This window comes from Zootermopsis nevadensis, unplaced genomic scaffold, assembly GCF_977971745.1.
Source record: "Zootermopsis nevadensis isolate Lab colony 2312 unplaced genomic scaffold, Znev_1.0 Znev_ptg000007l, whole genome shotgun sequence".
NCBI lineage: Eukaryota > Metazoa > Arthropoda > Insecta > Blattodea > Termopsidae > Zootermopsis > Zootermopsis nevadensis.
The window spans coordinates 4,259,926-4,279,675 of NW_028259139.1; the positions used below are offsets into that span (position 1 = coordinate 4,259,926).

The window sequence follows — 19,750 nt, forward strand, 5'->3', positions numbered from 1 at the left end:
ACCAAACTCATGTCAAAATGAGGTCAAGTATCGATTAAGCTCATATGGAAGTCACGGCAAAATCGGCCCAATAGTATTCAAGATACAGGTCTTTAAAATTCTCAAGGTCATATATTTTCACGCTTATATCTACCAAACCGTAAATACCTGGTTGACCAAACTCTTGTCAAAATGAGTTCAAGTATCGATTAAGGCCATATTGAAGTCACGGCAAAATCGGCCCAATAGTATTCAAGATACAGGTCTTTAAAATTCTCAAGGTCATATATTTTCACGTTTATATCTACCAAACCGTAAATACCTAGTTGACCAAACTCATGTCAAAATCAGGTCAAGTATCGATTAAGCCCATATGGAAATCACAGGAAAATCGGCCCAATAGTATTCAAGATACAGGTCTTTAAAATTCTCAAGGTCATATTTTTCACGCTTATATCTACCAAACCGTAAATACCTGGTTGACCAAACTCTTGTCAAAATGAGGTCAAGTATCGATTAAGCCCATATGGAAGTCATGGAAAAATCGGCCCAATAGTATTCAAGATACAGGTCTTTAAAATTCTCAAGGTCATATCTTTTCACGCTTATGTCTACCAAACCGTAAATACCTGGTTGCCAAACTCATGTCAAAATGAGGTCAAATATTGATTAAGCCCATATGGAAGTCACGACAAAATCGGCCCAATAGTATTCAAGATACAAGTCTTTAAAATTCTAGAGGTCGTATCTTTTCACGCTTATATCTACCAAACCGTAAATACCTGGTTGACCAAACTCATGTCAAAATGAGGTCAAGTATCGATTAAGCTCATATGGAAGTCACGGCAAAATCGGCCCAATAGTATTCAAGATACAGGTCTTTAAAATTCTCAAGGTCATATTTTTTCACGCTTATATCTACCAAACCGTAAATACCTGGTTGACCAAACTCTTGTAAAAATGAGTTCAAGTATCGATTAAGGCCATATTGAATTCACGGCAAAATCGGCCCAATAGTATTCAAGATACAGGTCTTTAAAATTCTCAAGGTCATATATTTTCACGTTTATATCTACCAAACCGTAAATACCTAGTTGACCAAACTCATGTCAAAATCAGGTCAAGTATCGATTAAGCCCATATGGAAGTCACAGGAAAATCGGCCCAATAGTATTCAAGATACAGGTCTTTAAAATTTTCAAGGTCATATATTTTCACGCTTATATCTACCAAACCGTAAACACCTGGTTGACCAAACTCTTGTCCAAATTGAGTTCAAGTATCGATTAAGGCCATATGGAAGTCACGGCAAAATCGGCCCAATAGTATTCAAGATACAGGTCCTTAAAATTCTCAAGGTCATATCTTTTCACGCTTATATCTACCAAACCGTAAATACCTGGTTGACCAAACTCATGTCAAAATGAGTTCAAGTATCGATTAAGCCCATATGGAAGTTATGGCAAAATCGGCCCAATAGTATTCAAGATACAGGTCTTCAAAATTTTCAAGGTCATATTTTTTTACGTTTATATCTACCAAACCGTAAATACCTTGTTGACCAAACTCATGTCCAACTTAGGTCAAGTATCGATTAAGGCCATATGGAAGTCACGACAAAATAGGCCCAATAGTATTCAAGATACAGGTCTTTAAAATTCTCAAGGTCATATCTTTTCACGCTTATGTCTGCCAAACCGTAAATACCTGGTTGGCCAATCTCATGTCAAAATGAGTTCAAGTATCGATTAAGCCCATATGGAAGTCACGACAAAATCGGCACAATAGTATTCAAGATACAAGTCTTTAAAATTCTCGAGGTCGTATCATTTCACGCTTATATCTACCAAACCGTAAATACCTGGTTGACCAAACTCATGTCAAAATGAGGTCAAGTATCGATTAAGCTCATATGGAAGTCACGGCAAAATCGGCCCAATAGTATTCAAGATACAGGTCTTTAAAATTCTCAAGGTCATATTTTTTCACGCTTATATCTACCAAACCGTAAATACCTGGTTGACCAAACTCTTGTCAAAATGAGTTCAAGTATCGATTAAGGCCATATTGAAGTCACGGCAAAATCGGCCCAATAGTATTCAAGATACAGGTCTTTAAAATTCTCAAGGTCATATATTTTCACGTTTATATCTACCAAACCGTAAATACCTAGTTGACCAAACTCATGTCAAAATCAGGTCAAGTATCGATTAAGCCCATATGGAAGTCACAGGAAAATCGGCCCAATAGTATTCAAGATACAGGTCTTTAAAATTCTCAAGGTCATATTTTTCACGCTTATATCTACCAAACCGTAAATACCTGGTTGACCAAACTCATGTCAAAATCAGGTCAAGTATCGATTAAGCCCATACGGAAGTCACAGCAAAATCGACCCAATAGTATTCAAGATACAGGTCTTTAAAATTCTCAAGGTCGTATCTCTTCACGCTTATATCTACCAAACCGTAAATACCAGGTTGACCAAACTCATGTCAAAATGAGGTCAAGTATCGATTAAGCCCATATGGAAGTCACGGCAAAATCGGCCCAATAGTATTCAAGATACAGGTCTTTAAAATTCTCAAGGTCATATTTTTTCACGTTTATATCTACCAAACCGTAAATACCTGGTTGACCAAACTCTTGTCAAAATGAGGTCAAGTATCGATTAAACCCATATGGAAGTCATGGAAAAATCGGCCCAATAGTATTCAAGATACAGGTCTTTAAAATTCTCAAGGTCATATCTTTTCACGCTTATGTCTACCAAACCGTAAATACCTGGTTGCCAAACTCATGTCAAAATGAGGTCAAATATTGATTAAGCCCATATGGAAGTCACGACAAAATCGGCCCAATAGTATTCAAGATACAAGTCTTTAAAATTCTCGAGGTCGTATCTTTTCACGCTTATATCTACCAAACCGTAAATACCTGGTTGACCAAACTCATGTCAAAATGAGGTCAAGTATCGATTAAGCTCATATGGAAGTCACGGCAAAATCGGCCCAATAGTATTCAAGATACAGGTCTTTAAAATTCTCAAGGTCATATTTTTTCACGCTTATATCTACCAAACCGTAAATACCTGGTTGACCAAACTCTTGTCAAAATGAGTTCAAGTATCGATTAAACCCATATGGAAGTCACAGGAAAATCGGCCCAATAGTATTCAAGATACAGGTCTTTAAAATTCTCAAGGTCATATTTTTCACGCTTATATCTACCAAACCGTAAATACCTGGTTGACCAAACTCTTGTCAAAATGAGGTCAAGTATCGATTAAGCCCATATGGAAGTCATGGAAAAATCGGCCCAATAGTATTCAAGATACAGGTCTTTAAAATTCTCAAGGTCATATCTTTTCACGCTTATGTCTACCAAACCGTAAATACCTGGTTGCCAAACTGATGTCAAAATGAGGTCAAATATTGATTAAGCCCATATGGAAGTCACGACAAAATCGGCCCAATAGTATTCAAGATACAAGTCTTTAAAATTCTCGAGGTCGTATCTTTTCACGCTTATATCTACCAAACCGTAAATACCTGGTTGACCAAACTCATGTCAAAATGAGGTCAGGTATCGATTAAGCTCATATGGAAGTCACGGCAAAATCGGCCCAATAGTATTCAAGATACAGGTCTTTAAAATTCTCAAGGTCATATTTTTTCACGCTTATATCTACCAAACCGTAAATACCTGGTTGACCAAACTCTTGTCAAAATGAGTTCAAGTATCGATTAAGGCCATATTGAAGTCACGGCAAAATCGGCCCAATAGTATTCAAGATACAGGTCTTTAAAATTCTCAAGGTCATATATTTTCACGTTTATATCTACCAAACCGTAAATACCTAGTTGACCAAACTCATGTCAAAATCAGGTCAAGTATCGATTAAGCCCATATGGAAGTCACAGGAAAATCGGCCCAATAGTATTCAAGATACAGGTCTTTAAAATTCTCAAGGTCATATTTTTCACGCTTATATCTACCACACCGTAAATACCTGGTTGACCAAACTCATGTCAAAATCAGGTCAAGTATCGATTAAGCCCATACGGAAGTCACAGCAAAATCGACCCAATAGTATTCAAGATACAGGTCTTTAAAATTTTCAAGGTCATATATTTTCACGCTTATATCTACCAAACCGTAAACACCTGTTTGACCAAACTCTTGTCCAAATTGAGTTCAAGTATCGATTAAGGCCATATGGAAGTCACGGCAAAATCGGCCCAATAGTTTTCAAGATACAGGTCCTTAAAATTCTCAAGGTCATATCTTTTCACGCTTATATCTACCAAACCGTATATACCTGGTTGACCAAACTCATGTCAAAATGAGTTCAAGTATCGATTAAGCCCATATGGAAGTTATGGCAAAATCGGCCCAATAGTATTCAAGATACAGGTCTTCAAAATTTTCAAGGTCATATTTTTTTACGTTTATATCTACCAAACCGTAAATACCTGGTTGACCAAACTCATGTCCAACTTAGGTCAAGTATCGATTAAGGCCATATGGAAGTCACGACAAAATCGACCCAATAGTATTCAAGATACAGGTCTTTAAAATTCTCAAGGTCATATCTTTTCACGCTTATGTCAGCCAAACCGTAAATACCTGGTTAACCAAACTCTTGTCAAAATGAGGTCAAGTATCGATTAAGCCCATATGGAAGTCATGGCAAAATCGGCCTAATAGTATTCAAGATACAGGTCTTTAAAAATTTCAAGGTCATATTTTTTCACGTTTATATCTAGCAAACCGTAAATACCTGGTTGACCAAACTCTTGTCAAAATGAGGTCAAGTATCGATTAAGCCCATATTTAAGTCATGGAAAAATCGGCCCAATAGTATTCAAGATACAGGTCTTTAAAATTCTCAAGGTCATATCTTTTCACGCTTATATCTACCAAACCGTAAATACCTGGTTGACCAAACTCATGTCAAAATGAGGTCAAGTATCGATTAAGCTCATATAGAAGTCACGGCAAAATCGGCCCAATAGTATTCAAGATACAGGTCTTTAAAATTCTCGAGGTCGTATCTTTTCACGCTTATATCTGCCAAACCGTAAATACCTGGTAGACCAAACTCATGTCAAAATGAGGTCAAGTATCGATTAAGGCCATATGGAAGTCACGACAAAATCGGCCCAATAGTATTCAAGATACAGGTCTTTAAAATTCTCAAGGTCATATATTTTCACGCTTATGTCTGCCAAACCGTAAATACCTGGTTGACCAAACTCTTGTCAAAATGAGGTCAATTATCGATTAAGCCCATATGGAAGTCACGATAAAATCGACCCAATAGTATTCAAGATACAGGTCTTTAAAATTCTCAAGGTCATATCTTTTCACGCTTATGTCTGCCAAACCGTAAATACCTGGTTGACCAAACTCATGTCAAAATTAGGTGAAGTATCGATTAAGGCCTTATGGAGAATTTCTTGATAATCTGATTGACTTCTCAAGAAGGATTTTTCTCTTGACTCTGCCCACTTCCCAAGCTGGAATAACATCCCTTGTTGGCTGTCAGAGTCTACAGCTTCCATGTGTCCTCGAATTGATGGCACACCATGACGTTCTAACAAGGGGCAGGTTCAAATTTCGCCGCTGGATATGATAATATTGATCGCTTTTGTGAAACGAAAATCACTTTTCTGATATTTATGTTAAGAAATTACTTAATTAATTAATTGACATAAGGACACCAAATTGTATTTTCTAATGCATCACAAATTGCATTACCACAGCATTTATACATATTAAAATATAATATTTTTTCGTATTAAGTGGGTTTTTGGGAATACAATATTCATTCTTGTTATATTACAAAATGAGCTACGCTGACAATGCTGTTTGTAAGTTCTTCATAAATGCAATACTCGTCGTTGTTCTTATTATAATTAAATTGTTGTCCGTGATGTTTAAATGCTTTCCAGTTAATGTGCGCCACCGGAATGTAATTATTTTCAGCAGAACTTCTGAAATCTACGCCAAAAATATATGACGCACACCGCGTCGTTTCAGTTCTTTGTCAGATGCTTACAGCAAAGCTATTCATTTTGCGTATTACAGTTCGATACAGCGTCATTCGCGAAAGATGACCCTGCAAATTGAAGTGGGACGTAATCGTAATTATGTCTTCCCGCTAAAAATTTATTTCGCGAAGTATTCTTTTATTTACATTTCTGTATATATTAAATCTTGTCCGTCTAATCACAATAATTATTATTAAATATTAAAATATTACAATAATTAACATTTTAATATTTTAAAACATTTAAAATATCTAAAATATTAAATGATGTTCTTTATCGAAATATTCGATTTACATTAGACCATCATTTTTCATGTTTCACGACATGTTTCAGTTCCTAAAAGAACCATCCTCAGGTGTATATAATTATATAAAGCTTCAAAACGATAAATAATTCAAATACAATTTTCATACATTATGCTAGCGTACATTTTTATCAGATGACACGAAAAATGATGGTCTAATGTAAATCGAATATTTCGATAAAGAATATCATTTAATATTTTAAATATTTTAAATGTTAATTATTGTAATATTTTAATATTTAATAATAATTATTGTGATTAGACGGACAAGATTTAATATATACTTATTATATCACAATATGACGCAACTTTACCATCTTACATTTCTGCTTTGCAGGAGTCTTTCGAAAAGAAAGGAATTTAACTAAATACTCGTAATTTTGTGTGTTTAATGAACGTTATGTGCTGGTGAATTAAGATGTTTGTAAATTAGGGAATGTGAGTGAAAGACTTTGTGTGTATGCATTTTCCTGTGTTTGGCCCGAGGGGGTGGGGTGATAGTTTGTTTACATTTCACGCCATCTTGTAAAGGCAAGAGGGACAGCTGTTGCCCTAAGTAGATGAAAAAGTAAATGAATAATCAAATATATATATATATATATATATATAATTTACAGAAGATATTATCTGAATGCCTAAGAAAAATTAGAGGAATCTGAGAATAGTATGTGTCAAGCCAGCTTCAGGATAGCCCAAATTGTGAGATAAGTAAGTAGCTAGAATGTCTCTCAGCGACTACATTTCGAAGCTCATTCACTTGATTTCTACCACCAGTTTTTATGTGAACGTTAAAGTTTAAGTGCCCTGTAGGTTTAGTTGGTTCACGTTTATTAACAATAACGAGAACGTGAACATTCAGTAAACATGACGATATAAGAAGTTGTGTAATTTTGTTAATTATTCGTCGCACATGACATAAGAATCATATTTTGTTTTTAATTACCAGAGTTAAAAACTTACGAGAAATTAATTCGCTGTTATTCATTTAAATATGTTCTTCTGTACTACAGCTACTGAAGTGGTGAAAAGTCAGAAGTTTAATAGTTAGAATATATTTTACATTTCCGTCACTTTGAGCTACTGTGTTTTTTATCTCAAAGCAGAGAATTTTGTCAGGTTGTTTTAATTTAAAATAAAGTTTTATGTGATAGCTACTTTTCTGGTGAAATAATTGTACGAATGTGACTGGTACAGTGTGTGTGTGTGCACTGACGTTTTCAAACAAAACAAAAAGTCAAACTCCGACTTAATCATAATGTTTTAAATTTATTGTTTGGACGTATTTCCCAAGATTTCATTGTTCCATATTAGGCTGTATGTTAGGTAATGACTTAATAATGTTAACAATAAGTAACGTTATAACAAATAGTTTATACCATGGTGATTACATGACCCGAACTGCTTGGGTAATAAATACATTTTATGATATCAGAAACAGATGTTAAAAGCTCACTTAAAACGTCGTTTGACATTCGACCTCATTATAATAAATTTTAATATAATTCGCAATATAAAAACCCATGTTGTTAATATAATTTTTATATTATACATTCATTATAGTCACATTCTTTCAATTGATCAAATTGTTTGTTTATACGCAGATATTTTGTATATGTTTCATATTTCTTATCTCTGAATCAATTGTCCATAACTTTCAGCAAATATGAAGATATCATCTGGGTTGATGGACGGTATAGTCTGGTACAATTGTATCGACGTTTCAGGGATAGTTGCTCCCTCCATCATCAGGCCCTTATCGCCCTGATGTTGGAGGCCGCAAGCACCTCTAAAACGTCTGTAATCTTCTCAGACAACAACGCACTACAACCCAGAAGACAGACATCTTCAAATACAGCATTATTTAACGCAGATTTGAAACAGTAATTACTTACTTGTTAAAGGAATCTAGAGGATTACGTAACTACGTACCTGGTTTCATTAATGAAAAGCAGAGGTGCATTGTAATCTGTTATAGTCAGTTTATAATCGATAATAGCATGGCCCACTTATGCGATAGTTCCTTATGCCTCGTCACATCGATTTCTGCGTCTGTTGCAAAGTATTGATATCAGTTCAATACTTTATCATCAGCGTGACACCAAAACTTGGATTAGTGCTAGACACGAGAATTCAGAGGCTGTGTACAGAGTGGAATCCCAAACCATGGTAAGAATGGTGTTTGGATGGCTATTCGGCGAGGGGTGAGAAATGCTAACACATTTCGGTTCAGAAATATGAAGGAAGAATATTATTTGGAATGTCTAGTCGTAGATGTGAGGCTTCTGGACGAGGAAGATTTGAAAATAAGGAGTAAACTTTTGTGGCTTAGAAGAGAAACCAGTGGCTTTCTCTTTTGGATTAACATTATTTTGGGGATTTTTACTGAAATAAATTATTATCTGAACCATAATTTTAAATAATTTGAATTTTATAACAACGATATAGTAATTATAAGGAACAAATTAATAAACTTGAGACTTCAGTTTCTCACGACGACGATTATGAAGATGGCTTCTTTTGTGGGATGTTACGTCATGAAGTCAGGTAGACCGACGATCAGAGTTACTTGCCGCCTCCATCATCAGGGTTATCACCTGATGTATTATATGTGTGTGAAACTTTTCCGGAATTTTAAGGGGTAGATAGAAGGATATTATTAAAGTAGATCTTAAGGAAGTACGGTGGGAAGGTGTGAACTGGAATCATCTGGCTCAGAACTGGAACCAGCGGCGGGCTTTTATAATCGCGGTGACGAACCATCAGATTCTATAAATGGTTAGGAATTGATTGACCATCTGACCAACTATCAGGTTCTCAAGAAGGACCATGTTTCGTGAAGTGAGTTATTTTAGTTGCTATACGTGTATGATAGAAACGTAGTCTGTGGAGTCACGTGATTGTAATGAACATCTCGTGGCATTAGACACTGATTCTGGATAGCAATATGGTCTTGTCCTTCAAGGTGTGACGTGTTCTGTTTTTGGTTTGTATGGGGCAATGCTAAGTAGGCTAGCGTATAATCGTGCGTGGTCGATAATCCATTAGTAACTAGGAATGGTGGGTGAGCTAGCAATTTACAGATTATTTTGGGCTGTGCTGTGTGTCCCAAAAAGTTGTATGCACAAATTTCATGAATGAAATAAAGACTTTTAATAAACTAAACTATTACGTATGTCAGAATTTGCACGTAGTGTTTAAAATGATCAGATTTAACTTCTAGGCACAGTCGACAGCGATGAGCACCTGCCCAAATTTGTTGCTGTTTATAAATATTTTTGTGGCATTTTGTATATTGTGTGGAGTTTCGAGTCCAACATATGCATTGGGTTTTAGCGTAAAAAACAACTGGAAAATATTCAAATAAATCAGCAATGTTTTGATCGCCTTGTGGAACATACTTTGTGTGGCATTTGTTATTATAACAACGTATTGTTTTATCAGCACAGTTTTTTTATCCAAAATCTGCTTTCATTCTTCTCCTTATCTTGTCGAATTAATCGACTTTATGTCTGTATCGACTTTCCATCCTTTACTTAGTTATCTTCATGCGTTCCTCCTTGCAGACATATGACAGCTTATAGGTTGTTGTTACCTGATAACCTTTGAATTCAGTTCCTTTGTAATTTATTTTGCCATTCGTTTGGAAAGTAGTTTACGTCAAACTTGGACGTCGCTTTGACATTCCCCTCATTCGCTTTAATATGTTTATAAAACTGGATCATTTTGGGGCTCTCATGCCTCTAATGGAGTTATTGGAGATATTTTTTTTAAGAATCGAAATGTTTGTTCGCCTTGTGAGATTTGGGATTTTCACAGGGTCCAGAATGAAGATGACTGTCTTGTGGGTTGTTTCGTTGTATAGTCTGGTAGAACTCAATAAAATCTTCTCGGGAAATCAGCCGCGTCAAATGGTCACACGAAGAAACAGACGTTTCGGGAACTAATTTCTGATTCTATTCCCGAAAATTTTGGTTTCTTCGCGTAACCATTTGACGAGGCTGTTGCCGGAGAAATTTAGTCGCTGCGAAAGCTTCAAAACATGTAGTCTGGTAGAAGTTCACCGACGTTTCAAATATGTTTGTTGTATCCATCATCAGGGCGATGACTAATCAGTGGCTCAGTAATACAGAAAACAGCCATTTCTGATTAGTCCTGGTGGACTTTCACCCTGAACTCATCAAGAATTTCTCAAGAGTATTTAATTCGCCTCTTTCGAAATCCTAAGGCTACAGTTAGATTCTCTACATTTTCTTTAGAGGTCCAGCCAGTTTTACGTCATTGTCGATTATGCCAGTTCTCACTTTGATATTTATTTTATCTTCATTTTCTGTATGTCACATTGCCATTTCTTGTTGTATTCTGATTGGCTTTCACAGATATTTGGAACATTTAACTGTTCGTTTATGTTTTGGTTTGGTTTTTGATGTAGTTTGAATATCCGTAGGCTCTAAATTTCGTTTGTTCTGCTTCTCGTCATTCGGTGGACCTCTCCGCCATTGTGCCAAACAACCAATTTGAAAGTTAGTTTCGCCGTGCTCTATGTGTTGCTTCTGAGTCTGAAATGTCAAAGAGCATCTTCTGTTACCTGTGAGTGAAGAGGCGGTTTCCACCAGTGAGTGCATCAACTTGTGATCACGGACAAACGCCGGAAGTCTATCGTTCTCATCTCCTCCTGCCCCTCTGTGACGTAATTAACCGACGGAAGAGTCATGAATTACTAAACACGTGCACATTGACCAATCCCCGCTCTCTGACCAATAAACAGAACCGCGCAGCCCCAAATTCTTCTCATTTATATCTGAGTTTGGTTTGCTGTTTGTCTAACAACGCCTTTTCAACTGACAAAGATGAAGATTTCTGTCTTCTGGGTTGTTGCGGTGAATCGCCCTGATGACGGAGGCAGTATGACCTCCGAAACGTTGGTAAACATCGACCAGACTACACAGCGCAACAACCCAGAAGACAGAAATCTTCATACTCACCGCCCTGATGATGGAGGCAGTATGACCTCTGAAACGTTGGTTAACATCGACCAGACTACACAGCGCAACAACCCAGAAGACAGAAATCTTCATACTCATCGCCCTGATGACGGAGGCAGTATGACCTCTGAAACGTTGGTTAATATCTACCAGACTACACAACGCAACAACCCAGAAGACAGAAATATTCATACTCACCGCCCTGATGATGGAGGCAGTATGACCTCTGAAACGTTGGTTAACATCGACCAGACTACGCAGCGCAACAACCCAGAAGACAGAAATCTTCATACTCACCGCTGTGAAAACCTCAAATCTTACAAGACAAAGATGTATTTGAAAATATGATTTGGGTTGAATTGCCTCAGGATCCATTGGCAAGGTTTTGTGTTGATGACGATGAAATTTCGAGTTGTGTCAGTTGAACAAGTGAATTTCATCATACCCTTAGCAGCCAGCATGATGGTACAATCTCGGGTTACCTCTGACGGCATTGGACATAAAGACATCTGGTAAGATTTTAGGTTCTCACGGCGGCCAGTATAAATATTACACCCTATTGATTAGCCCAGATGATGGAGGCAGTAAGCACCTCTGAATTTACGGGATTACACGGCGCAATATCCCAGAAGGCTATCTTATTTATAATAATATTAAAATGTTTTTGGACGGTGGTTTGTGACGCTGTGGGATCTTGTATGTGGTTACCAAAATTTGAACCCTCAAACCAGAATATGATTGTGATACTTACCTTTGAAACCTTGGTAACCACGTAAAAACTCTTATAACGTCATAACGCGGAGCATGGAAATATTTACATTTGTAGCAGTGAGAATCTGAAAATCTATTTGTTCACATTTTATTTATTTTTATTTAGTGTTCTGTCTGATGACAGGTCCATATGAACAGGATCCTTCCATCCTTTTCTCGGACTGGGACCTGTTCATATACGTTCTTGGCAGATGATCCAGAAGTGGTTTGCCATTGCCTTCTTCTGTGTGTGAATGGGATGCCACGGAGAAACCGGGGAAGCCCCCGGAGGAAAACTCCGTGTTGCCTAGACCACGGCCTTGCCCAACACAAGTTACAAATTCGGGCACCGGGTAATTATACACGACTTTATATGTAGGAGCTAAACTGTCATTAATTAAATGTTTTCTGTTGCAGAAAGAGTGAACGAAATTGACGGTCTGGAATCCGTAGCTTGCCAACCTTGGACGTCAAGACTACCGAAAATGGCACAGCCGGACCTCGATTATATAGGTAAGAGAGATATCGATTATGTAGCTAACTATTGCGTAGAGCAGACTTCTTAATGTGAAACAAAGAGTTTCACGACTTGTCAAGAATTACAATGTTGTTAAGTAGATTTGTAAACGTGTTCAAGTGTTAAAGTATTTGTTTTTATAGATACTTTACGTATAACCTCTGCCGAGACAAAAGTTGTGTTTTTGTGGAATCTGAAAGGAAGATAGAAAATAAGACACAAGACCAGATTTCCCCAAGTCTTATCATACTTGTTGTAATATACCATTTATTCACAGATGTCTCATTTTCAGAAAGACGTTTTGCTTTGTCGTAGTCAGTTCTTGCAAAACTTTCCCTCAGTAGTTTCTACATTAATATGGGTCAGATAAGAATCAGAACTTCCCAATCTCAGCTGTTGCGATAAGTTCATCTTACAGATCGATGCCGGTCCTTTAAATTGGGTGTTCACTTCGTGAAAGTTTATTAAAACGTAGCATTTAGTTACAGAAGTTAACGTGAAGTGACAAGACTCAGTGTTTCGTGTAGTATTATTTCCGCTGAAAAGGATATGAAATTCATTTCCTTGTGCCGAAAGATAGTGACTGGATTTTAGGTCCTGAATAGAGATTTTTTTTAAAGACGACTTCTGTGTGCTACATTATTACTTTTTTCCTTTGAATTTAGCAAACGCATTTGATTTGTTACAGTGAATATTTTATTGTTTTCCGGAATTAGATTAATAAGTTCAGGAGCTATGCATATAGAGTGGGCTTATATAACAAAAAATACCATCGTCACGCTTATTAATGGGGAAAACTAATTATGAGTAAAACTATAAATAACACAATTTGCGTTGGTATCGAATTGTTAAAGCTTAAATTATAAGCTCCTGATAAGCAACTCAGGATTATTTGTTGATATAATTTCCCTGCTGTCTACCATATACATCAGTACATCCGTCTATCCACACTTCCAGCTAATGTATATCTTAAATAATTTGTTCTCTGTACTGTATATGCCGGGATGTTCTTCGTTCGAAACAACTTGGAACGTACAAGATTTCATGATTGGATTTCTTGACATTGGTAACAAAGTTCTTCGCGGTACATTGCAGTCTGTTTAACGTTTTCTCAAAGTATAATCGTCCTACAACAACATGGCGTGTACTGAAATACGCATAAGTGTGAGAACACAAAAAAAAATTGTTCATTTATTAATATGAAAGTGTCTAAGCCTGCCTAAAGGAATTTGTTAAGAGATACGTAGCAGGGGAGTCGCCGAAAACATGTATAAGATTAGTTGGCCTTAAGTCGGATAATCTCGGGTTTCTGACCACGGAGACCGGTGTTTAATCCCGGGTGACATCATGTGAGATTTGTAGTAAACGATGTTACAGATGGGAAGGTGTTTCTCCAATTCTCGATTTTCCCCTGCTAATCATCAGTCTATCATCGCCATATAAGGCCTGGGATAGCTTTGACCAATCAGCACACAGCCGCCATATAGACATACTTCCGCCTACGTTTGTGACAGTCACTTCTTGTATAAAGTTGTTAGAACACACGCTGCCATTATAATGGTAGGAGCTGCAGGCGGTTTCATTGGTTTTATGCATGTCCATTCTGTGTGTACAGTGAGTTATGTCCACAGACCTCTTGTTTGTTTGTGTCCTCAGGTTTCGTTACAGTTGCACGGGGTAGCTACAAACACAGCGACCCCTCGGGCCTTCTCAGAACTCTATTGCACTGTGTGCTACCCCCGTACAGCTTGTTAAAAAAACAGCCCTTGTTTCGATCAAGTTTCCACAACAGACACTGAATTATTTATAAACGTACGAGGTTTTCTGTACTGTGGTGCTTTTATACGAAGGTTGTTGGTTTGCTATTAATCAGTTACTTTTTGGATTTTTTTTTATATAACGGCGATGATGATGATAAAGTTTTTCTGGATTTTAGCGCCGTGTAGACTCTTTAGCAGATGCCAACATTTCAGAGAATCATGTTCCCATCTTAATGGCTCAAGTTTTACGTCAGTCCTGAAGATGAAGACAGTAGCACAGATGTCACCTCTAAATCATAATAAGAAGACGTTTGTGTTTTTCTATACGAATATACGAATATCCGAATCTTTCATTTGTGAACAAGATTTTTCACTCAAGGAGCTAAACAGATGTATAAAACGAAACCGGTTAACAATCAAATAGCGTCAGACCTGAAGTGAAAAGATAGATATCAGCAGTGAATGCTCAACGGTTACATTAATATCCCTCAATATTCTCAAACACCTGCAATCTATGTTCCTCCCTCAGAGTGAGAGACCATGTTTCACACCCATACAGAACAATAGGCATAATTATTGTTTTTGTATATTTTAATGTTCAGATTCTTAGAAATCAGACAGGAAGACGAAATATTTTGAAATGAGAAGTAGCAAGCATTTCCGGAATTTAGTCTCCTCCTAACTTCCTCATGAGTATCATTTTTATTTGTTATTGTTGTTCCCAAGTATTTGAATTGTGTCAGAATTTCAAAGGATTTTTTAGCCACCCTAAGATCGCCTGTCTGCTGACGACGAGATACAAACATGTACTTAGTTTCTTTTTTATGTGTTCCTCTTTATTGTATTTATATCGTCACCAAATAAATTAACATCATCTGAAAATCTTTGATTAAAATATACAAAACTGCAGCTTGTGAACACGGTAATGCACCTTTGGGTTCCATAGAACTCGGAGAATTTATTGGCTAGTTGAGCAAGTTGATATCCACATTTTCGTCATCTTTTTCTGTCTAAAATTTGAAACCTATTCGAAATTTCGACTCGATAGGTCGCGCGAGAAGGACTGATGGACCAGTCCGATGCACGCGCTAGAGGAGTGTCAGCTCCAGTTAGTTTGTTGCTCTAGCCGTGTTTACTGTTCGCGACTGTAATCTTGAGACTTGCAAGGAATGCAGGAAGTCCGAAGCTTTAAGGCAGACGCATTCTTTCCTCATTCACCCCACTTCCTCATCTCGTAAGTCTCAAGATTACAGTGGCAAACAGTAGATCGGTGCGTCAACGCAGCTGAAGCTGTGCGACCCCCGCGACTACTGACACTCCCCTCTCTCGGCTTATACATCGCGCATTAAGTGCCACCACTACTCGCGCGACCTCTACCGCTCCCTCAATTTTTTTTTTCAAATCAAATCTTTTTGTGTCGAAATTTTGCTTAGTTGGTCTACTTACTGAAAGCCCCTCCCTCACTTTTGCCACTACCAGTGTCACAATCTGCTCCTTTTAATAACCTCACATCAATTATACTTGTCAGCCTCCTATCATCTACTAAAACATGATCTGTCTGATTGTGTGTGCTCCGTGTCCAAGTGTATTTATAAATATCGCGATGGAAATTTTGCAGTCTTTACAATTAAATCTTTTAACGTATGTCGCACCAACGCCCTTCCAGAATTATGTATTACAACATACTCATAATTAACAACAAACCCTATTCTGTTTTTATCTTGTATATTTTGCGCGTGAGTAGAATTTGTTGGTGAGAGATCGTCTTACATAATTCTGGAAGCCATCAAGTTTTTTGGTTAGTTATGGCTTGCGCATTGTAGCTATTCATAAAAAGTTGTCTACCTCTAGATCTGGTCTACAGGCTGATCGCTGCAGTGATGTTCGATCAAATATGTTCTAGGACTAATTTCTTGAATCCTTTCGGCAGTTTGGCAGTCTGAATTTCCCGGTGTAGGACGAAAGGTGGAATTAACTACGCCAAATGACAAATCACTGTCGTGATTTTCGATCCAGCATGTTCGTGGGTCAGTTCTTTCAGTCCTGGTAGGTTGGCTGCCTGGTCGCTCTTGCTTAATATAATACATTGGTTGGAATAGACACTCTGACCTATACTTGCTACTGGATTCGACTCCCGGCGGATCACATTCGTGAGTGTCGATCAAGTGTGTTCTGGAATCAGCTTCTGGAATTCTTTCCACAGGCTGACAAACTGGTCGTCTCTCCGTAGAAGGATTCATGGCACGGACTCCGCCTACTGGTCGTTCACTGTCGTAATTGTCGGTCAAGTGTGTTCTTGGGTCAGCTTCTGGAATTCTTCGGGTAGGTTGCGAAACTGATCTCTCCAGCGAAGGACGATTCGTGAAATAGTCTGCTCCTGCTGAACAATGGCTGTCATTATTTTCATCCAGACACTTTTGTGGGTCAGCTCTTGAAGTCTTTCGGGTAGATTGTCTATCTGGTCTTCTCTGTATGAAGAATAACAGTTTTAGAAGGTGTTGAATATTTTGATTGAATTCGTACTAATTAACAAAATGTTTTGTTTTATGAACAATTTTTTATGAAATCAAGAGATTGCCAGGAATTTCGGGTAACACTGTGTATTGGAGGTTTTTGATACGCTGAGGCTAGCTGGAATTCTTCGGTCACGAAATTCGCAGTCGGAATCTGCGATCAGTTCCTCACTTCACGCGTTTAGAAATGACAGAAGACATTCGCACGGACAGATACTTATATGAGAAGTACGTGAGATTTCAAACGCGTTGACGGAAATTTTCGGTGGGGGTGCTTTGTTTCACCTCACCCCCTCCTAGAATGCTTGGCGTCTTTGAAGTTTTCGAAATGTGCTCTCACATCGCACTTTAAAAAAATTCATGGCCAACCAGTAGGAGAATGATTGCTCTAGCTTGAAACAGTTCCTGTCTGGTTGGCCAATTAGAACCTGTGAATTTAAACTTAAATGGTATGCGTCATAATGTACTGTATGACATTTTAATTTAGTTTGGAATACCAAAGAAACGTGTTAGGTTAATTAAGATGTGTATGTATGGGGTGTCACGCTCCGTAGCCGCGCTGTCTGAGGCGTCATGCTTCGGACCGGCGATACGGAATGCGCGCTGGTTCGAGTCTCGGGGGAGAAGAAATTTTCTCATGAGCTTTCGACCGGTGTATGGGACCGGTGCCAACCCAGCATCGTGAGGAAATTGGGGAGCTACGATGAGTAGCGTAATCCGGTCATGGAAACTAGCAATGGCTGGGGGTTCGTCGTGCTGACCACACGTCACCTTGTATCTGGTCGGATGATCGTTCCCCTCTGCTTAGGCATCTGAACGTGAGGCCAGCAGCCAGCTAGTCGGCTTTGGCTCTCAGAGGGCTGTTACGCCACGGATTATTATTATAGATGGGGTATCTAGTAGAGTCCGTATAGGTAATCTTCTGTCGTATGCGTTCCCAGCGAACATTGGCTTAAAACAGGGGATGTTTTATCCCCCAGCGAATTTTAATTTTGCTCTAGAATGTCATCAGGAAGGTCAGGGGGAATCAGGAAGGAATCGAATTGAACGGTCTGCATCAGGTATTTGCCTACGCTGATGATGTCAATTTGCTGGGGGATGTTGTGGGTACCATAACCAAGAATGCAGAAACTCTCCTACAGGCTACCAAGAAGATAGGCCTAGAAGTAAACGTAGACAAAACTAACTGCGGAACATAATTATAAGTAACATCAATTGAAAATGTTTCAAAATGTAAGTATCTGAGAACAACAATAACAAATATAAAAGAGGTTCGTGGTGATATAAAGAGTAGAATACACTCGGGGAACGCTTGTTTTTATTCAATTAAAAAACTGTTATTATATCATTTACTATCCAAAACACCGAAGATCAGGATATGTAAAACATAAATTGAGCCTGTTGTTCTGTATGGTTGTGAAACATGGTCTCTTCCCTTGAAAGCTTTTAATTACAGCGGGTGATGCTTTTATCTCTAGGGGACTGATTTAAGAGTGAGTGCACCTCCCATGTTAACAGATTGGATTGCTAAAAATGGAAAGGCATAAGCAAACAATTAATCAGCTTCCTGACAGAAGATGACATACATGAAATGAATACATACCAATATCCTGCTTAGAGCCATCACACGTGGCCAAATGTACCGCCAGAATGTAGCCAGAAATAGACATTTAGCGGTTTGGATGGTCCGATTAATTCTGGATGTGATCTAGAAATAACCAATTACATTACTGTATGTAAATCAAGGAGAGTAACCAATTATTATATATTATTTGTCCGTCTTTGCACAACAAAGTTCACATATGCAACTGGACTCTACGTGTAATTCTGCATGTGAACAAAGACTGAAAAATAATACATAATTGTTTGCTATATTTCACAACGTGACACTGTAATATAAATTTGTACGGAGCTGGATGAGATACGTAGCTTGCAGCTTCTGGGACGTTTTTCGGGACCCATTTAGACATGTGTTCCGTATATTGTAGTGTAGACTTAAATTCCTATTTCGAACTCATCTATAACAGAGTATGAAGTATATGAAGAAAGTTTAAATAATATGACAGGCATGTAAAGAATCCTGTTTCACTAAAATTCATACTTTAAATATCCTTTTCTGAAGGTAAAGAATTCGTGTATATGCTGTTAATGAATCTTGAGAAATGATACAATAAAAATCAGAAATTTTTAAAAAGGATTGTAATGCAACAAGGATTACTGAATCTTATTAAGAATAAGATTGCAGTGGAAGACAAAATTTCGTTTACCTTGGCAAACCACGTTCTTTCGCTAACCGCGATCAGTCCCCCATATATTACATATGCACGCCGTGTTGACATGACATTTGGAAACGTCGAACTCCGGATCATTTTTAACAGGAAAATGGAACTGACTTTCACTGATGTTGCTTGGAATATGGATTACAATCCATGTCAACACGTAACTATGGAAATGATGACACAACAAACTTTGCTTTGCATTGTTATCGTATGCTACCAACCTTTCCACTAAACAACCATTGAACAAAATAAAATCCGATTATTTGGATATACAGAAATGCACACGAAATTTCAAAGAGGGTACGAAGTTTTAAAGTTCCATGCTTGTCCTATTTCATCACATAAACAACACACAGAACTCTCTTGTATGCGTTTGTCGTCTGAGTGTGACAGAGTTTTAGTAGAGAATATACAACTTGTGGTGAAATCGGTCAATGATGTATTTGATAAATGCTGAGTTTAGAATTCACTTCTTCATGTTTCGTGCCATGATATATGAATACTACGACATCTTCTGTCAAACAAATGTTCATATTCTACGTTTCGAATTCAAGTGATTCAACCCACTACCGCACATTGTTGCTTCAAGTCAATACTATTTATATTTATT

At 37.7% G+C, this 19,750-nt stretch overlaps 2 protein-coding genes across 16 annotated transcripts in view; one reads left to right on the top strand and one right to left on the bottom strand.

Annotated features, from left to right (window-relative positions):
• bma (SCY1-like protein bma) overlaps window positions 1-19,750 on the top strand; it is a 323,838-nt gene that overhangs the window by 204,893 nt on the left and 99,195 nt on the right. For all 15 annotated transcript variants that reach the window (XM_087344003.1, XM_022065882.2, XM_087344002.1 and 12 more), the window contains one exon: window positions 12,489-12,584. In XM_087344003.1, coding sequence (XP_087200129.1) covers window positions 12,489-12,584 — 96 coding nt within the window. The remainder of the gene's footprint in view (window positions 1-12,488; window positions 12,585-19,750) is intronic.
• LOC110830689 (uncharacterized) lies at window positions 15,181-19,300 on the bottom strand. Its single transcript, XM_087343993.1, has 3 exons — window positions 19,129-19,300; window positions 18,465-18,569; window positions 15,181-16,816 (listed from the first exon to the last, which is right to left on the bottom strand). Exons 1-3 carry the CDS (start codon window positions 19,228-19,230, stop codon window positions 16,196-16,198), a joined length of 828 nt encoding a protein of 275 aa, XP_087200119.1. The 5' UTR covers window positions 19,231-19,300; the 3' UTR covers window positions 15,181-16,195.

Excerpts from the sequence above, each read along its gene's own strand:
- LOC110830689 (XM_087343993.1), bottom strand. The coding sequence starts at position 19,230 with ATGATCCGGAGTTCGACGTTTCCAAATGTCATGTCAACACGGCGTGCA. Across the intron at positions 18,570-19,128 it reads AAAGAACGTGGTTTGCCAAG|ATCACATCCAGAATTAATCG; the intron begins GTAAACGAAATT and ends GGTTATTTCTAG. Across the intron at positions 16,817-18,464 it reads TGGCTCTAAGCAGGATATTG|AGAAGACCAGATAGACAATC; the intron begins GTATGTATTCAT and ends TTCTTCATACAG.